Below are 19,832 nucleotides of genomic sequence, written 5' to 3'. Positions count from 1 at the left end.
CTCAAGAGTTGGACCCCCAAGGAGGGGTGGGAGGAGATGGACGGCTCTCCAGCCAGCGTGGAGAGGGCCCTACAGGCTCTGGCTGAGCAGTTGCCGGAGGAGGAGAGGGCTACAGCCGGCCGCGTGGGCTGGATGTTCCTCACGGCTTTGAGTCTCAACACAGAAAATGTGCTTAATGCAAGGGCCCAGGTGCCTGACCAGGTGTCCCGGTTGGACGCGCTGGAAGCCCGGGTCCGCCTGTTAGAACAGGGGCCCCAAGGTGGAGACTCTGAGGCAGAGGAAGCAAGTGGAGACAATGTACCTCCCAACCCCCAAGCCCGGCCCATCATGAAGCACAAGGTAAAGCATGAGCAACCTTTGGGCCCCGGGGGCGTTGCTGCCGGCAACCCAGCTGTGACTGAGTTCACGACCTACACCCCATATACTCCCACTGAGTTGCAGGAGCTGGGGAGGCGGTACAGACAGCGCCCTGGAGAGCCAGTCTCAGCTTGGCTATTACGTTTATGGGATAAGGGAGCAGACAGCATTCTCTGCTCCCCAGGCGAGATGGAAAAGCTAGCCTTCGTGACAGTGCATCCGTCCCTGCGACAAAGGTTACAAAACTGCCATAGGTTGGCCAACAACCAAGGCAACCATTCTCTAATGGCGTGGCTCACGGCTGTGGTACGCACTGTATGGGAACAGGCTGGCGAGCTGCCAGACACTGTGAGTCAATGGCAGTCATATGCAGAACTTACGCAAATAATCCGTGAAATGGGTATGAAACATGCTATTTTTAACCTCAACATGCAGGGCCCAGATGACGAGCTTTTTACTGCCAGCATGAGAGATCTGGTTTTGGACACTGCTACGGGGTTGATGTTTGCTTGGCCCTGTCTGGCTGCGGATCAGCGGCATACAGTGGTCGCCCTTACACGGCTGTGCGCCCTCTATGGGCGCCCCCAAGTCATTGAAAGTGACAGGGGTACCCATTTTATGGGGCAAGAAGTGCAGCGCTGGGCTGCCAGGATGGACGTGCAATGGTTGTTTCACACCCCGTACAATCCGCAAGCAGCTGGCATGATTGAACGTTATAATGGTCTTTTGAAGCAAGGTCTCCGGGTGTCAAAACACCCTCCCACGATGAGTGACTGGGCCTCCCGTCTATGGGACATCCTGAGAGTCCTGAATGAGAGACCACGGAAGGGAGGGCCCACGCCAGTAGAAGCTCTGCTACATCGAACGGCCGCTCCCATTCAATTACAAGTTACCACCAGTGAGACTCTATTAAAGCCAGGCTACGGCAGAAATGGGAACATTTTGCTGCCAGCACCCACATGCTTGAAAGCAGGGGAACGGCAGCAATGGACTTGGCCCTGGCAGGTCAAAAGCCCCCACTGTCGGTGGTTGGGTCTGATAGCCCCATGGGGGGCCGGTTTGACTCATGATTTGCAAGTGACGCCAGGGGTGGTGGCTGAGTGGCCACCTCAAGTGACTGTAGTATACAGAGGTCCCGATACCGGGATGCTTTTGCGAGGAAACTATGTGCTCTCACTATGGCCTATTATGGGGTCCCCTGTTCTGTTACATGTTGAAACTATGCAAGGGACCCCAAGCACTGCCATAAAGGTTTGGTACCACAAACCGGGAAAGGTGCCAGTGGCAGCAACCCTCCTTTCCCAGGACAAGAAGCTGGCATGTATCCTCCCAGATGGAAGGGATTTGCCATTGTTGGTTCCTAAGACTACCGTTTCTTTTCGTCCATAGGTGTCAGTAGGCTAATACGACACAGGGACCCTCGCGGAAGACGCTTGTCGCGTAGATTTTGAGGCGAGAACCTGTAGGGCTGGAGTGTGGGGACAGAGCCCCAGAAAGTAGTTTACAGGCTCTCGGCCTCATGTGGACAGGTGCTGGCTCGGGTGGTAGATGGCCATCAGCTGGGGCTGGTTGGCCGTCAGCTGTAGCCATTGAGCCATTAGCCGCTAATATAACTGCTGCGGCTACGAAGGAGAGCCGAGGAGAGTGGAGGAGAATGAAAGAGAGTCGTCGGTGGGTTACAGACAAAACGGACAGCAGGTCGCACGTCCAGTGAACCCAGCCTCCAGTGAGACCGTAGTGGTATGACTCCCCTACCTATGGCTCCGTGGGTGTTCCTTTTTGGCCTCACCATATCCTGCGTTCTTGTATGGGGAGCGGGAGCAGAGACCCCGCAGGCCTCCCTGCACGACACCCAGTTGTGGTGTCAGGATGTGTGGGGCTTTCAGCAGAGTGTGTACACTTGCTTTAGGAGGCTAGAGGGGGAATTCTAAAATGGTATCTACTAATACTGGCATCAAAACAACAGAACTAGATCACAGAAATGGCTGCCACCGGTGTTTCAGACGCTGGGGAGAGTCCCTGCTACCTCTTGCCTCTTTGGAGGCCATTGCAAGATTAGTAAGTGGGTCCCTTTCACCTATGGTCAATGTGCTTTCCATCTGGTGTTTTCTTGCTGGTTTTCAATTTGAATGAGTCCATGCATGAGTCCTTTAGGAACAGAATTTCCTTTCACTGTAGTTGTATAGTTTTCCTGGATGTAGTCCCCGTTGGTTTTCAAAGTCAGGTGTTTTGGGGGCTCATCTCTTCCTGTGCTGGATATAAAGGTTAGGATGCCTAATGTGGAACTGGAATTCCTCACTCCTCAAGGAAAGGTTCTGTATCTTTGAGATCCCTCCCACTGTGGAACATAGTGGTTGGGGTGTGATTTTCTTTTTTTTCCCTTAGGGGGACCATATCTCTCCTACCTTTCTCAGTGTTGTGTCTTCTTGTGGAGGTTGTGTTCATCCAATTTCTATCTTGAACCCTCTCAGGACTTCAACTCTAGTAGTTAGCTGTCTCAATTATCTCTATAACATGTTCCAAAAAATCAACAGCCTGTAATTGTATTAAATCATCTGTTAACAATAAGCAATTCAACCTCAACTGGGCAAATGGCCTGGGAAGCCTTTAAAATATTTACCTTCCGATCATTCTGGAATAGAACTGGCCCTCTGGAAATTTACTCTAGGTTACTTTGAATGGTTCTAAAAAACATTTTTAGAAAATTTCTGCAAACACGTGTTTTAATTAAGAGTATATAGTTATTGTTGTCTTTACCTGGCTCTAACTATATCAGTAGTATTGCCAACATTTTGTTTGAAGCATTAGCATGAATCTGATTGACCTTCACCCTTTTGCTAATTTTCATTGTATCACATTCTGTGCTATTCCATCCGTTCTTCCTGTTTTAGGACAATTCTAAAAAAAATCAGTATGATATTCTTATTTTCAGAGTCAAGGAAAATCAGCGCCAAATGGTGGTCGTGTCTCCCCCAGCCACAGTCCACCACCGTCCAGCGCGGCCCTGCCCCCAAAGCCAGCCTGGAGGCCCCTCAGTTCACAGGGTTCTGCCACATGGGAAGGAGCCACTAATTTGGTGAGAGTGAGACTGTTGATTATAAATACATTTACATTTGGGAGAACGAAATGAACTGAATACACCTTGTGTGTATTTTCCTAGGATGAGGAGGAGGAAGAGGAGGAGCCTTGTGTGATCTGTCATGAGAATCTCGCTCCAGAAAACCTCTCAGTGTTGCCTTGTGCTCACAAATTCCATTCTCAGGTAAACGTATTCTTTTAAACATTTTATCATGAATCCACTAAGCGAGATTCATACTGCCTTACTTGAAATCGTATGTGTGTATCATTTTCCACTGCTGTGTCATGAGTTCCTTATAATGCTGGGCTTTTGGGTAGCACACAGAAATGTTTATACCTGTTTCCCCACACCTAGCCATGGATGGCGTTGTGCTTTCTCAGGTCTCCGTACACGTTACAGGAGAAGAGGACAACAGTGGCACTGAAATGGTAGAGAGTAGGCAGTTCCCTTGAGTAGACCTGGGAGAAACGGTGATGGCCACGGCAGTTCATTGTCAATTTAGCACCAGTGCCACTGCACCGCGAAGTGCTATAAATAACACAGTGTCCTCTCTCCACGCCTCATAATGGCCCCCTCCCATTAATTAACAGGACTAATCCTAATAGTCTGTCCCGGCTCATGTATTTGCTTTTGAAGATGCTCAGGCTTGAGTTTTGATGTTAGGAAAATGTGAGACTGGCATATGTTTTGTTGATTCTTGGCATTTGTATAGATTAACTCCTGGTATTGCTGCTGTGCAAGTGCTTTTGATATATAATTTATGATCTAAGTTTTCTGTTGCAGAGATGTAATCTGACACAGGGAAAGATAATCTTACACAAGAAAAGCTTCTCAGGGCAGTGAACAACAGCCAGCTCATTCAAGCCATATCTGTAAAACATTGTTTCAAATATATGTGATACGCGCTACAGAATTATATTTTGTATCTGCTCTGATATGGAGACGTATACACAGAATGGCCAATCCCAAAAGATCTGCAGGATAGGTACTTAGCCACCTTACGTTCCCATTTGAAATTTTAAAAGTCCAATCCATTTAGAAAATAAGTATTTCACAAAATCTATTTTATTCTTTGCCATTACACATTGAATAAAAAGCAGGTAACTAATTCAGTTTACTTTTTAGGGTGAGAATTAATAGGATTATACATAGTGCCTTTTCTTAATCCTGTCTCACCTAACCTAGCTCTCCATTATTCATACAAGTAAAAATGATTTGGAGAGTCAGTATCCAAGAAAATGACTTAACAAATAGTTCATATCCAAAGAGTACTACCATTGTCACCAAAGAAGAAGCAATATGAAAAAAATATGCATCATCTAGAGGTTTTAACTTCAAAGCACCATAGCGCTTGATACAAAGTCTTGGTGACTTTTGTATGTTTAGTTATGACTTTCTGGATTATACATGAGAACAGTATATGATAAAATGAACTAGAGGAAAAATCTAGCAGGTTTCTTCAGCCTCTTTGGTAGGAAGAACTGCTAGTCATCCTGAAAATTGGGGCTAGGGGAAGGCTCCTAGTAGAGCAAACTGGCAGAAAGGTGCTGTGCTGTTACCAGCTGTGTCTCTCAGTAAGCCATAGAGAAGGTGCCGTGACCACAGCAGCTGGCTTGGCGATCCACCAGGTCGGCAGACATGTTGGTTGGCAACTCTGATATGCAGCTCAACGCTGCCTCTGCGAGGCTGACTCTGAGAGGCTGACATGACTCTTTTTGCTCCTTAGTGCATTAGACCTTGGTTAATGCAGCAGGGGACATGCCCAACCTGCAGGCTCCATGTTTTGCTACCAGAAGAATTTCCTGGTCACCCCAGCCGGCACTTACCCAAGATCTGATACAGGGTGTGACTACGCAAAGGAAGTGTTTGGACTCTATAAGTTAGTTCTGCGTTTTGTTATGAGCTTATTGTGTGAGTGGTGTGAAGCAGTACATTCTTCAGTATTGTGTGGAAGAAGCGAGCTAATCTCATCAAAGCTGTAGCCAAAGAGGACAGGATCCAGAGGGTTTAAAGAAGAGAGGATGTTGAAGGTTACATCATATTTGCCCTCATCTTCGTCGGTATTTTCTTCCAGCATACACATGATAGTTGTTAGTATGTATCTTAGGATGTCTTTTCTTGTGTTTTTTCCTTCTTATTCCCATCATTCTTTGCTTGCCTTGCCACCATTATACTGCCACCAAATAAATTTAAGCAAGAGAAAAAAGTGGAATAATAAACAAGTAGGAAAATTTCACTGATTATAATGTTTCTTTTAGCTTTTGAAACTGCTTACAAAAAATATAGTTATTTAAATTTTATCTATCTTCCCCATTCTTTTCTATTCTCTAAAATATGTGCCCATGAAGACATTCTGAGCTGCTTGAGGGTGGGGAGCACACAGTGGTATGTTGGGTTGTGAGAGATGATTGTTAACATTTCAGGAATTTTGTGAGCCTGTTATCAAATTGTTGGTAGCTTGAAATCTGCCGTAGCGGGAGTGTTTTACCCCATAGAAATTGGTAAATGCTCTAATTAAGTGCTTCACTTCCCTTGAAGAGCCGGTTGTTAAACATTTGCCAGCACACCACTGGGACCACATCTGATCCTTCTGTGTACTCCCAGTGTCGTGCCCAGTAGGTGCAGCATAAATATTCCCAGAATCAGAAATAAGGAAGTGCCAGAAAAGAAGTTAATGTGCAAAGGAAATCACTTGCTCTGTTGAATAATTGAGATCTTATGTTAATTTGTAAACATGCTCTTTGGACCTTAACATTTATACTTTGGAGGGATTTTTTTTTTTCTGCCTTAAGTTTCTAATTTCATTTTTTGATGCTGGGGGTTGTGGGGGACTGTGTGTAGTTGCTTTTTGTGACAAAGTTGATATCCACTAGGCTAAGTTGCATATCTAAAGTTTGTCACTGAGAGCTGTCCTCCTTACAAGTCAAAAACCTATTTTGAAAATAGTGTTGTGTAAATGCTGTGTTGTCCATGTCTCTAGTCACAAAATTAAAAGAATTCAGTTACCTTGTAAGACAAATGTCACTTGGTTCGTATTGTTTTCCATAATTCATGGAATTGAGACTATGAATAAGTGTTTCCTGACTTAACAACTATTGATGTGTATATTTCAGTGTAAATGTATCTTGAAGTTACTTTAAATCTCTATTTAAAACTGCTATTTCTGTAATTGTATGCTAAATGTTTTCTTCTGTAATGAGAATAGACTGGAAAATGTGAAGAAAATAACCAAAATTGAAGGCAGTCATCTAGACACATAAAATGCCAAGAATGTATCGGAATTGCAAAATTCAGAACTTACAGGGCCTTTAATATAGTTTTCTTGTCTAACACCTCAAGGTCATTGTCATATAGCAAATTACCTCATAAAACAAATGTTTCTCAGTTTATGTTTAAACCGAAATTTCACTTTCATGTGGGAAAGAATAAATGTTTCTTAATTGAACACCTATTTTATCTGTGTATATCAGTTTAAATGTATCCTGAAACTACTTTAAATCTCTATTTCAAAGTCTATTTCTGTTTAATTGTGCTTAAACTTTTTCTTCTGTTATGAGAAAGGATAAGAACATATCTAAGAAGAAGGCAGTTCACAGGACACCTAGACTGGGGAAATGCCAAGGATGTCTTGGGATCACAGAATGTCAGAGCCTGTAGAGTTCTTAATGCTCCCCTAGGCTGTGCTCTCGTTTTACAGGTACATTTTACCCACGGTCATGTGGCTAAGTAGTGCTGGAGGCAATCCTAACCCCTGAGCGTCCTGACACTCAGGCACATGCTTTCTCCACACACTCGTGCTGCAGGATTGTATTGGTGCTGACCTGCTATTCTTGACTTCAAGGATGGCGCCAGAAGACTTACCACGATAGCTGATATGTGTAGTATATATGTAGTGAGAATGGAGTAGTACCGTGCGCTTGAAACTCATGTTCAATTCTGTTGAAGCTGAAGATAATGGGGTTTTTTTCTTTTTGAGGTATAATTTAATAATAAAGACAACTGTAGATTGTTTCTACTGTAAACAATCATCACTGTTCATTCCTCTGAGTATGGGGATCCAGAATACCATCCTGCCCAGAAGTGGCAATATTTACATCAAAAACACCTGTAAGCACCTAGCAATGTCACTGTAGCTGCTGTTAGAAGGTCCACCTTGTGATGTTTTCCATCATAATGTCCATGTGTGTAACATTTTTCAGCTTTTATGGGACACCTTCAAATGTGTTTGTTACTTCATTTCATCCATTAATAACTTGGAAGTGGGTATTATCTTTATTTTACAGATGATACAACTGAGGCTCAGGTAAGCGGGAAATACTTTGTCTGAGGTCACAGCTACAGAGTAGAATTCTGGGAAGTGAATGCAGATCTTCAGTCCCTTAGCGGGTGTTCTTTTCCAGTACTTCACAGCTGCATCCACATTTTAGATTGACTTTGTGCACACACAAAAAAGTAGGGTTTTTTCCCCCTGTTAAATGATATTCTTCAAAATAAGAAAATGAAACAGCTGGTAAACCTACCAATTATTTTGGACTACAGACATGGCATTAAGTGCATAAAGATATGTAATAGTGGTAGGACATGGAAAGAGAAGTTTGACTGACTTTTCTCATATGTCTTGATTTGCTTGGGATGGTTCCAGTTCATGCTGTTGTCTTAACATTAATTATTAATAGTGCCGCTTTCATTCTCAACAGTGTCCTTGTCTGGAAGATGAATTTTATCTTATCGTTAATTCAGGGAAGGCAGGCTTATTTATTTTTTGTATTATTATTATTATTTTTTTTTTTTACCAGATTCAAATTTAGCAAGAATCCTCTGCATTATAAAATGCTCCTGGAATATCTGATTACATAGCTTCTCAGGTAAGAATCCTAGGACTACAGTAGCCGAGGCTTACTCTAACTTGTAGCGAGATAAAAATAAGTGAATATAATTTGTTGTAAAGATAACATGATTTCTGATTTTCTCAAGTAGGCAATTCTCAGAGATTACAGGCTTCTTTTCTTATGTGTGTATCCTGAGCCACATCACATTTACATGGTGTATTTATTAAAACATTTGTTCCAAAAGGCTACCCTGGAAACTGCGTTTGCACGCTAAAGTTTGAAAACCATTGGCCTAGTAGAAAGTGGCTTTTCTCAGGCAGATCTAGGTTTGAATTTTTGAATTCCATCGCTGGCATGTTGCGTGATTATAAATTGCTTATCTTTTCTCAACCAAATCCTTTTCTGTAAAACGAGGAAAAGGCTACTTGCCTGACAGAGTGATTATTCTTTCCCAAAGTAACAAACCTTCCATTAGTCACTCAACCTGTTTGAATTTACTCTTGGATGAGAAAATTCCTAAAAAGTTTTTAATCTTTAACTATTCTTATTATTTTTTAAGTATTCTTATTATATAACAATGAAGGAAGGAGAGAGTATAATCATTAGTCCTACTTCTTTTTACAAGACCCCAGCATCTTGAGCAATAAATGTATTGCATAAAATATCACACTGCCATAACATTTGATTGATGCATTTGAACGGCATGAACTTGAATAATCCTTAATACTACCTAGCAAGGTTGAATAACTGATCTAAGAGACTGAAAGTTTTGAAGGTATGTACAAAAAGTGTCATCTCTTTTTGGGAGACAGGAATACTGAGGAAATTATTTGCCCAAGGTCACACTACTGTTGAGTAGGGCAATGATTCTAGATTCCTGACATCAAATTAATGTTCTCTCTCCATAACACCCTACTGCTTTAAAGAAACAAACAAACACACACCAAAAACGAAACTACTTGAAAATTACCAGTTTATTTCTTCAGGTAAAAACAAGTTTAGAATAGTCTTCTCATAAGGAGACATTATTCTAACTCACAATAAAGTCAAAATTACAGTGTTCTTACTTCAAGGTTGATGGTATTTGATCACTATTTTAAAAAGGCATAGTACAGATGTTTTATCTTTTCAATTTCAAACATCATATTGGTGTTCATTTAGAACATGTCTCCAGGGTTGTATCATTTTCTTAAACTTTGAAATTTTACAACCATTATTAGGATGCCAATATCACATAACACAGTCCTGCGTGTCAATAATCTCAGTCAGTGTGATAGCTCAGGAAAAAATACTAGTGTAGAAAACTAGTATCATGGGCCGTTGACTTTTCTCTTGAAATATTACATGACAAAAGGAAAGGCTAATTACAAACTGTAGATATGAAGTCCACATTATTTTAGTCCAAGAAAGACTTAATTCTAACAGCCTAAGACAAAAGCTGTTCCTCAGCAATTAAAGGAAAAGCACCTTATTTATAATTTCAGTTAAGAACAGTGGCTTGTTTTAATAAATTATGAACACATTTACAACATTATCAGTCTATTACAAAATAAACCTAATAAGAAATTCAAAACCAGCATATATTTATTGGATATATTTTTTAAATAGCCAGGACCTCTCACTACCCTCTGCCCAATTCATCTTTAGTCAAGACTTGATATGCTCCTCGAAGACATGACAACAGTGCAGATCATTGTATCAGAGAATGATCACTGTGAATGTCTATTGAATGCTTGTTAGAGAAGAGTACCATTTTGGGTTTTGGGTATATCAAGTGGGAAAGAACAAGATCCCTGGCCTGAAAGAACTCTGTCTTAAGTGGAGAGAGAGCAAGCAACTCAACCTCTCAAGACAGCTAGTGTTAAAATACAGCATACATTCAGTGCCAAATGAATCACACAGACAAGGACTATTGTAGTTTGGTCATTGCAAGCTGGGGGAAGCAGAGCTTCTGACTGAAAATGGAAGAATGAAACTGGATCTTGCAGATAGTCACACCAAGATATTACCTTAGGCATTCTCTACCTGGAACATTCTTTGGGGATTACATGTGTCATTTTTTTTCTTTCAGTTCTCTGTTCAAATGTCACCTCAGCGTAGCTTTCCTTCACTGATGAAATAGACATCTTCCCTACCACATATACCATTTTCCTCTTGTTACCTGAAATTCAGTTGTTTCCCTGTTTATTATCTTTCTTACAATGTGAGATTCATAAGAGCGGGAATCTTGTCTGTCTTATTTACCATTGTCTATCCACTGCCTAAAACATTATCTGGCACAAAGTAGATAGTCAAAAAATACATGTTGAGTAAATGGGCCTTGTGAACCAAGTAGAATTTACATAAGAGGACACAGTAGCCATTCTAGGTAAGGACAATGGCTCAAAAAACAAGTGCTCCTTAGAGAGATCTTTCTAATCATGGTCTGTCTATATATGGCTTTCCCCTCTCTATGTGGAGATTTCAGTAATACCTAGGATAATTATAATATCACTGATGGACAGTGCAAATGGTTGAGCTTGCCACTATTATCATAATCCCAAGTCAGCTTGTAGCCAGTGAGCCTTTTCCTGGGCCTGCCAATTTTCCCTGAACACATAGAATAAAAGTTGTCAAAAAGGACTTCGTTAGGTCCCTAGAAACATAATGTTACAAATCATATAACAAAAGTGTGGAGACTTTCAAAACAATCGACTGTTTTTTAGGATTTTCATGAAAAAAAAGAGAAAGACTAAAAATTATGCCGAAGGATAAAAATGAAGCCAAGGTATAATTTATTAAGGTTTATGAAAACTTTCTTTCAAAGCTGTTTTGACAGTTTACTCAGATTTCTTTGCAACTACTGCTTGACAGGTAGCTATCTTCCAATCTTCTCTTATTTACCAGGCCTTAGTAGACAAGATCCCACAAAATTGCCAAAAAGCCACTGAAGAAAGTACACACATGAGTGCTTTTTATTCACCGTCAGCACCAATACTGCCCAGTCTATACCATGAGAGCATCTGTGGCCTAGTCTATTTGGGTTAGCATAAGTCTCCATTTCTTCCTTTGAGATAGGACGCAGAATCTTTTCACTTAGTGTTCTAAATAGTTAAAGCTCATCAAAGGCTCTATGATGGTAGGTAAGGGGCAGTCACCACAGAGTGAGACTACACACCAATATATTACAGCTTTGACAGAAATTCACTAAAATCTATTTTGAAAAATAGTTCATTTATTTTAATAATATATGTTTTTTTCATTATCAAAGTAATGCCCAGAAAATTTCAAACTACAGAAACATAACAAAACTTAGCAAAAGGCCCAGGGGCCCCCTAGACCTGTTGCTACCTACCAGCTACCCGTAAGGCTCAACCACTGAAAGAGCCTCCTTAGGTGGGAGGGCCAGGCTGGTTGACCTGGTGTTGACAGTGCCCCAGTGATACCACCCTAGTTGGGCAGAGCAGGATTCCAGGGAGTCATGGGCTGTGGCCAGTGATTTGCACAAAATTAATTCAGATTCAGTTCTTGTGCCAGTGCTGAGCCAGCTGCCACCAGTATTTCCAAGATAGACCACATGTTAGTCCACAAAACTGTTCAATAAAAGAAGTCTATAATCATATCAAGTATCTTCTCTGATGTGAAACTAGAAATCAATTACAAGCAAAAAACTGGAAAACACACAAACACATCGAGGCTAAATAACATGCTACTAAATACTGAATGGGTCAGCAATGAGACCAAGGAAGAAATCAAAGATACCTTGAGACAAACAGAAATGAAAACACAACAACCTAAAATCTATGGGATACAGCAAAAGCAGTCCTGAAAGGAAAATTCATGGCAATGCAGGCCTACGTAAAGAAAGAAGAAAAATTGCAAATAAACAATCTAACTTTACATCTAAAGGAACTGGAAAAAGAACATCAAACAAAGCACAAAGTGAGTAGAGGGAAGGAAATAATAAAGATGAGAGCAGAAATAAATGAAATAGAATCTGAAAAAATAATACAGAAGATCAATGAAACCAAGAGCTGGTTTTTTTAAAAGATAAAGAAAATTGATAAACCTTTAACCAGACTCATCAAGAAAGAAAGAGAAGACCCAAATGAAATCAGAAGTGAAAGGAATTTGACAATGGACTCCACAAAAACACAAAAAAATTTAAGAAAATACTACGTGCAACAATATACCAACAAATTGGACAATCTGGGAGAAATGGATAAATTCCTAGAAGCATACAATCGTCCAAGGCTGAAGCAGTACATGATAACTGACATTACAGACACACACACACACACACACACACACACACCACACACACACACACACACACTCTCTAAATAAATAAATAAATAAATAAATAAATAAATAAATAAATACCAAGGATGCTATGAAACAGGACTAAATGACAGAACCAAGAAAAACAACAGACAACAGAAACATATTCTAGATACTCTAGATATGAGACAAAAACTCTAAAATACCTATATCTAATATATTCAAGAAGACAGAAGAAAAGATGGTAAATTCAAATTTAAGGATTGCCAGCTCAGATTATATAAATAAAAGAAACAAACAAAGACCACTACCATTTTTTTATTTTGAAAGGAAACACCTTAAATATAAGAACATAGAAATATTGAAATTAAAATATGTAAGAAATTATACGCAAACACCTAAATAAACTCAACATAGCTACATTAATATCAGATAATACAGACTTGAAGGCAAAAATTATAACTAAGGTTAGAGATATAATGATGAAAACCTAATTTCAAGGGAGATAGAACAATACTCAATTTGGGCACGCCTAATAACAAAGCCTTGTAAAATTGACATAAGTAAAAGGCGAAATGGATGACTCCATAATCACAGTGGGGTATTTTATATACCTGTTTATGTATGTAGAATACTGCTATCAACAGCTGCAGAAACCAAAAACCAGCTCTTGATTTCATTGATCTTTTGTATTATTCTTTTAGATTTTATTTCATTTATTTCTGCTCTCATCTTTATTGTTTCCTTCCCTCTACTCACTTTGGGCTTTGTTTGTTGTTCTTTTTCCAGTTCCTTTAGATATAAAGTTAGTTCTCTTCAGCTACACTTGGAAGGCTGACCAAAGCAGACCATGTGCTATGCCACCGTGTTCTCAGAGCAAAGATAAGGAAAAAAATCCTTTTGTGCTTCTCAAATAATACACAAAAAAGTCTAACCATAAAGAAATAGATTAATACATGGATTTCATTACAATTAAGATTTTTTGTTTATTGTAAGACCATTGACCTGAGGGACTTCTGTCTACAGTGACATGAATCTTCTGTGTGAAATGAATCCTCTCTACAAAAGCAGAATATGGAATATACTAAACTGTACCCCCAAAATACTGGGCTCTTGAAATCAAACAAATCTAAAACTATATTGTACTGGTTGTCTAATTGAATAAATTTACTAAAGATCTTCAAACCATACACTTACAATGGATGAATTTAATGCCATGTAAATCATACCTCAAGAAAACTTTTTTTTTTTTAAAGACATAAGAGAGCAAAAAAGGAAGACACGGTCTGGGAGAAGATATTCGAAATACACATATAAGACAAAGATTCATATTCAAAATATAAATAACTTCACTGACTAAATTTTAAAAAATGAACTTAGTACAGTTGACCCTTGAAAAATGTGGGTTTAAACTGTGTGGATCCGCTTAAATACAGACATTTTTTCAATAAATACTGTAAATGTATTTTCTCTTATGATTTTCTCAATAACTTTCTTTTCTCTAGCTTACTTTATTGTAAGAGTACAGTATATAATATACATAACATACAAAATAAATATTAATTGACTGTTTAGGTTGTTGGTGAGGTTTCTGGTCAATAGTAGGCTACTAGTATTTAAATTCAGGGAGACCAAAAGTTAATCACAGATTTTCGACTATCCAGGGTGGGGGGTGTCACCCTTAACCCCCATGTTGTTCAAGGATCAACTGCATAAGCAAAAAATAGTAACAGGTACCTCACAAATAAGGATATACAAATAGCCAAAAGCACGTGCGAAATGCTCAACATCATTAACTGTAAGAAAGCTGCAAATCAGACCCACAATGAGATACCACTACACACACAGAAGAATGGCTAAAATGAAAACAAACAAACAATCAAAAACCTAGACTACCAGATTTTGACAAGAATGTGGAGCAACTGAAACTCTTACTGAGTTTGCTTGTAAGAATGTAAATTGGCATAACCACTTTGGAAAACTGACTAACAAGGTCTACCAAAGCTAAGAATAGACTTACTCTACAGTCCAGTTCTGTTTTAGAATAGATACAGTATAAATGTGCACATATGTACATCAAAATACATGTACAGGAATGTTTATAAAAATATTATTCATAATAGCTCTTAACTAGAAATAGCCTTATCAACAATAAAATGGATAAATTGTTGTAAATTCTTAAAATGGAATAGTATAAAGCAATGAAAAAGAGAGGACTACTTCTCCCCACAACACTATGGATAAATCAGGTAATTTTGAATGAATTAATAACCAATAAAAGTGAGTCTATACTATATGTTTCCATTTATATAAAGTTCAAAAATGATAAACTAGTATCTGACGGAAAGGGCATGTCTGGAGATGGGCCTGATGAAAGAGTCGGGGATTTATGTAATGTTCTATATATCTTGAACTGTATACTTCAAGTACATGTATATGTATTGCAGTACATGTATTGCAGTGTTTATGTCATATTTTAATAAAAACTAAGGCAAAAGTATACAATGAGAATGGAAAAAAGATACAACACAGAAAAGCACAAAGAGAAAGTAAACCATCCAAAATCCACCCAACACTCATTGTTAACATTTTTATTTATAGGCATTCATGCTTAAAAATTCTTTTAAAATGAGGAGTATGATATATCTGGTGTAGTCTCTGAATGGTATCTGCCACTTCCAAGGTGTTATCGATCCCATCTCATGCACCTATGTCTCACAATTAGGATTCTTGTGTTAAAGACTCTGATAATGCTGACACGAGGTCATCTAGCCTCTACTCAAGCACTTCTAGTAATAGGGAACTTTCTACCTCACAGAACTACACACTCTATTGTTGTATAACCCTAACTGTTAAAGAAGTTTTCTGTTATTTTCACCCCAAGACTGCCATGTAACTTTCACGTATTGGTGGTACTATCTTATTTCTGATTTATGAGACTATATAAAAGAGATCTTTAACCCTTCCAAAAGACAGCTTTCTTCTGTTGTTATCAACTATGGGAAGAAAGCTATTATGACCCCTCTGCCTACATCCTCTCTTTTACATTATAAAGATCCCCCGTTCTATTACTCATCTATGTATGACATGATTTCAAGTCTCTTAACCGTCCTGGTTCTTCAGTTGGTCAATAAACCCATTTTATGGGTTTATGGGTTTATGATACTTTGTCACTTGCCTTCTACCTGTTCCCATTCATAACCAAATGAGAGAGATCCCCTCTCATTCAGCACACCAATAACTTCTTCCATTGAGCTCTTTGGAACTCCTATTATTTTGGATTTCTGAGGTTATTTAATCCTGAACTTTCAATTCCTAGTGTATGTTTAACTTGCTCCTTCAATTGTCTTCTCACACCCAAAGAGGTATACGAGGTCTGACAATTACGTTCGCAAACTTGTTGCTAACCTTTTTTGATATCAGAGGGATTACTCATTATGAATTTGGACCAATTGGACAAACAGTTAAACAAGTTTACTATTTGGAAGTGCTGAGAAGGCTGCATGAATAAGCTAGACAACCTGAACCTTTCTTGTACCATATACAAGAATAAACTCAAAATGAACTTCAATGTAGGGCCTGAAACCATAAAACTCCTAGAAAAAAAATAGGCAGCAAACTCTATGACATCACTCTGAGCAATGGTTTTATGAATATGTTTCCTTCGGCGAGGAAAACAAAAAAAATAAATAAATGGGAGGTCATCAAACTGAAAAGCTTTTGTACAACAAAAGAAACCATTGACAAAATGAAAAGATATCCCACTGAATGGGAGAAGATACCAATAATACATCTGATAAGGAGTTCATATCCAAAGTATTCAGGAATTCATACAACTTAACACCAAAAAGACAAACAATCTGATAAAAAAAAGAAATAGTCAGGGGACCTGAATAGTCATTTCTCCAAAGAGGATGTACACATGACCAATAGACATAAGAAAAGATGTTCAACGCCACTAATCATCACAGAAATACAAATAAAAATCACAATGAAATACTACCTCACACCTGTCAGAATGGCTTTCCTCAATACATCAACAAACAACAAGTGATGGCCAGAATGTGGAGAAAAGGAAACCCTTTGTGCACTGTTGGTTGGATTGCAAATTGGCGCAGCCACTATGGAAAACAGTATGGAGGTTCCTCAAAAAATTAAAAATAGAACGACCATATGATCCAGCAGCTCCTCTTCTGGGTATTTATCCAAAGAAATCAAAAACACTAGTTTAAAAAAGATATATGTACCCCTATGTTCACTGCAGCTCTATTTACAATACCCAAAATATGGAAGCAACCTAAGTGCCCATCCATAGATGACTGGATAAAGAAGATGTGACACACACACACACACACACACACACACACACACACACAATGAAATACTACTCGGCCACAAAAAATGAATGAAATCTTACCTTTTGCAACAACATGGATGGACCTAGAAGATATTATGCCAAGTGAAATAAGTCAGACAGAGAAAGACAAATTCTATATGATTTCTCTTTATTCGGAAATAAAACAGAAACCAATAAACCAGAAACCAACTCGTAGATCCAGAGAACAAATTGAGCTTTCCCAGATGGGAGGGTTTTGGTGGGGATGGAAGAAAATGGTGAAGGAATTAAGAGGTACAAATTGCCATTTATAAAAACAGTTACCGGGATGTAAAATACACATAGGTAATAAAGTCAATAATATTGTACTCCTAGAGGTTCTGATTTGAGCCTGTGACTGGGCCGTGGGATTTTTAAAAGCTTCCTAAGAGATGTTAATATGGAGCCAAAGCTGTGAAACACTGTTCTAATGCTGCTCAAGTTTTAATGGGCGCTGAATCACTGGGGATCTTGTTAAAATTCAGGTTTGGATTCTGTAGATCTGAGATTCTGCATTTCTAATAAGCTCCAAGCAGATGCTGATTCTGTTGGTCCTGGAATGATGATTTGAATAAAAAGACTCAACCCCAGTGAGCTTCAGAATCACCTAGGGATATTCCCAAGGTGAGGATTCCCAAGTCTGTCCTGGGATGGGGCGTCAGCCCCTGCGCTTTTATAGGTGAGTCAGGTAAGCCTGATCCACTTCTTATTGAGAACCATGGATCTAGTCTGACCTTTTACACTGAGGACGCTGTATCCCCAAGAAGCTGTGTGACCTCTGTCCTGATGTAATTTTCTCTCAGGACAGCTCATTAGTGAATGAAACATTTTCAACAGGCACATTTTCTGGTATGCAGGTCCCCAGGTGCTGATTGGAGACTGCAATCTGCAGTGTGAGTAGAGCCTGACGGTTCCATTAACATACAGCTCAGAACCCGGGCACGGAGCAGTGTGTGTGATAAATGGGGTCCTGGGTTCTACTTGAAGCACTATCACATAATACATCAGTTTTATGTCAAATGAACTGATGGTTTTATGGCCTTTCCATTTCCTTTGATAGACCCCTAGTCAAGGGCTCTTTTTAATCTGGCGAGAGGGCATTTTTTGGTAGTGATGACATAATGATTTATAAAACCTACTTCATGTATCGGCCACACATACGTAAATCAGAAACATTTCTCTCTGGGACAAATTGTCATTGCCATGATGTGACAAATAGGTGCATATTCAATGAGAAGGCATTCATCAAGACACAGATTTGAATTCACTTTTCTATGTGCCATATGACCAAGCAATTAGCACCATGTAGAAGAAACAGTCTTGCACAGCAAAATCCTTCTAAATGGAGGACATGCAGCAACTGAGCTCGGTGCCAAGTCGACCCTCACTGCTGGAGCAAGGTGGCTGGGAACTCAGCTGGAGGTACCAGAGCATCAGCCTGGATGTAGAGGAGGAATTTAATCTCTAAGTTCCAGGATTGTTACATAATGTTTTCTTCACCTTATTTAGTCTCCAAACATACTGCAAGATAGGAATTATTATCTACACCTTAAAGATAAGAAAACTAAAGTGAAAAGACTCATCTAAAACTTGAAGTCAGGTCAATCTGACTTGAAAGCCCATGGTTGTTCTGCTCTACAATGTTGTCACAGCGCAGGAGCAACGCCTGCAGATCAGGGGAAGTGAATAATGTCACTGATACCAGCTTTGCTGAAACCAGACTTCAATTCTCAGCAGCCGTACCTGCCGTCTGCTTCCTGTGCGCAGCTTTGAATCTGTAAAGCGCTGCATCAAAACTGCTAATGCTATAGCATGAAAGGTTGAAAGAAAATGAAACACACAAAAACTCTCTTTATTGATGGATGAAATCAAATCTGTTAAATATTCTTAAGTGCTCGTGTGAAAAATTATAGCTAAATTGAAAACTTCCTCGAAATCACTAGTAAACGAAATACAAATAAAAGGAATTTAAAAGAAATATATTTTATCTCCTAAACATTTGTGAAAATGTTGGAGGGAGACTTACAAGATTTCTCCACGGACATTTCTCCAAAATATCATACCTAAGTAAGAGCCAGCTCATTGTAAAAAGTAAATAGTTAACGTTTGTAAAACTTTCAAAGTTTGTAAGTCACTTTCACAAATATTGTGTGAGCCTCATGATATTTCTGGATGTTGGCAGGTTATTGTTTGATCCATTTTTAGGAGAGGACCTCAAGGTTCTGAGACCCATAAATTGGGATCCCACCCACAGAAATGGTCACACCGTCAGTAATCAGGGGATAGATCTGCACACTCTAAATTCCATATGCACCGCTTCTCGGCGTTTTGGCTAAGATCAAGTGTAAATTCCATATGCTTCCCACTGCTCAAGAAAATATCTTCTTTAAAAATTGCTCTTCTGCTTTTCCAAATATCCATATTGAAGCAGGACAACATTTACTCCAATAATTACAGTTACAAAATATAGTTGTTTCCTCTTCGATAGAAAGAGATTTGTTGACTCAAATATTTCATGGCGGAGGCTGGGGGGGAGAGGTTGGCCAAATGGCTCAGTTGGTTAGAGCGCAAGCTCTGAACAACAGGGTTTGAAAATGGTGACTGGACCTGGAGCTGAGCTGCGCCCTCCACAACTAGATTGAAGGACAACGACTTGGAGATGATGGGCCCTGGAGAAACACACTGTTCCCCAATATTCCCCAATAAAATTTATAAAAGAAAGGTTTGATTGGGAACTTCCTATATCATTTGGTGTCCAGAATGTTATGCTGAACTGGATATTTCAGATCTCTTTTTCCCTCATTTCATCCTATCTCTAAATATAAAATCAAAGGGGGATATTCAGTAGACAGAAAAACCATGGGCTTCTGACCTCCAGATTTAGTCACAGAAAATCTATAAACAGGATGCCCCACAAAACAAATCAGAAATG

At 39.3% G+C, this 19,832-nt stretch overlaps 1 protein-coding gene across 7 annotated transcripts in view; it reads left to right on the top strand.

Moving 5' to 3' along the window:
* The window catches only part of DZIP3 (DAZ interacting zinc finger protein 3), a 100,391-nt gene extending 93,504 nt beyond the window's left edge, over positions 1–6,887 (top strand). For all 7 annotated transcript variants that reach the window (XM_074332225.2, XM_074332238.2, XM_074332249.2 and 4 more), the window contains 3 exons: positions 3,290–3,433; positions 3,518–3,619; positions 5,163–6,887. In XM_074332225.2, coding sequence (XP_074188326.2) covers positions 3,290–3,433; positions 3,518–3,619; positions 5,163–5,273 — 357 coding nt within the window. In that variant the 3' untranslated portion in view covers positions 5,274–6,887. The remainder of the gene's footprint in view (positions 1–3,289; positions 3,434–3,517; positions 3,620–5,162) is intronic.
* The last annotated feature ends 12,945 nt before the right edge of the window (positions 6,888–19,832 follow it).

The sequence above is a fragment of the Rhinolophus sinicus genome, chromosome 17 (assembly GCF_057876585.1).
Source record: "Rhinolophus sinicus isolate RSI-liver-muscle chromosome 17, RSI-T2T, whole genome shotgun sequence".
NCBI classification, from domain to species: Eukaryota; Metazoa; Chordata; class Mammalia; order Chiroptera; family Rhinolophidae; genus Rhinolophus; species Rhinolophus sinicus.
The sequence above is the reverse complement of the archived record's forward strand: the minus strand, read 5'-3'. Positions and strand labels throughout refer to the sequence as shown.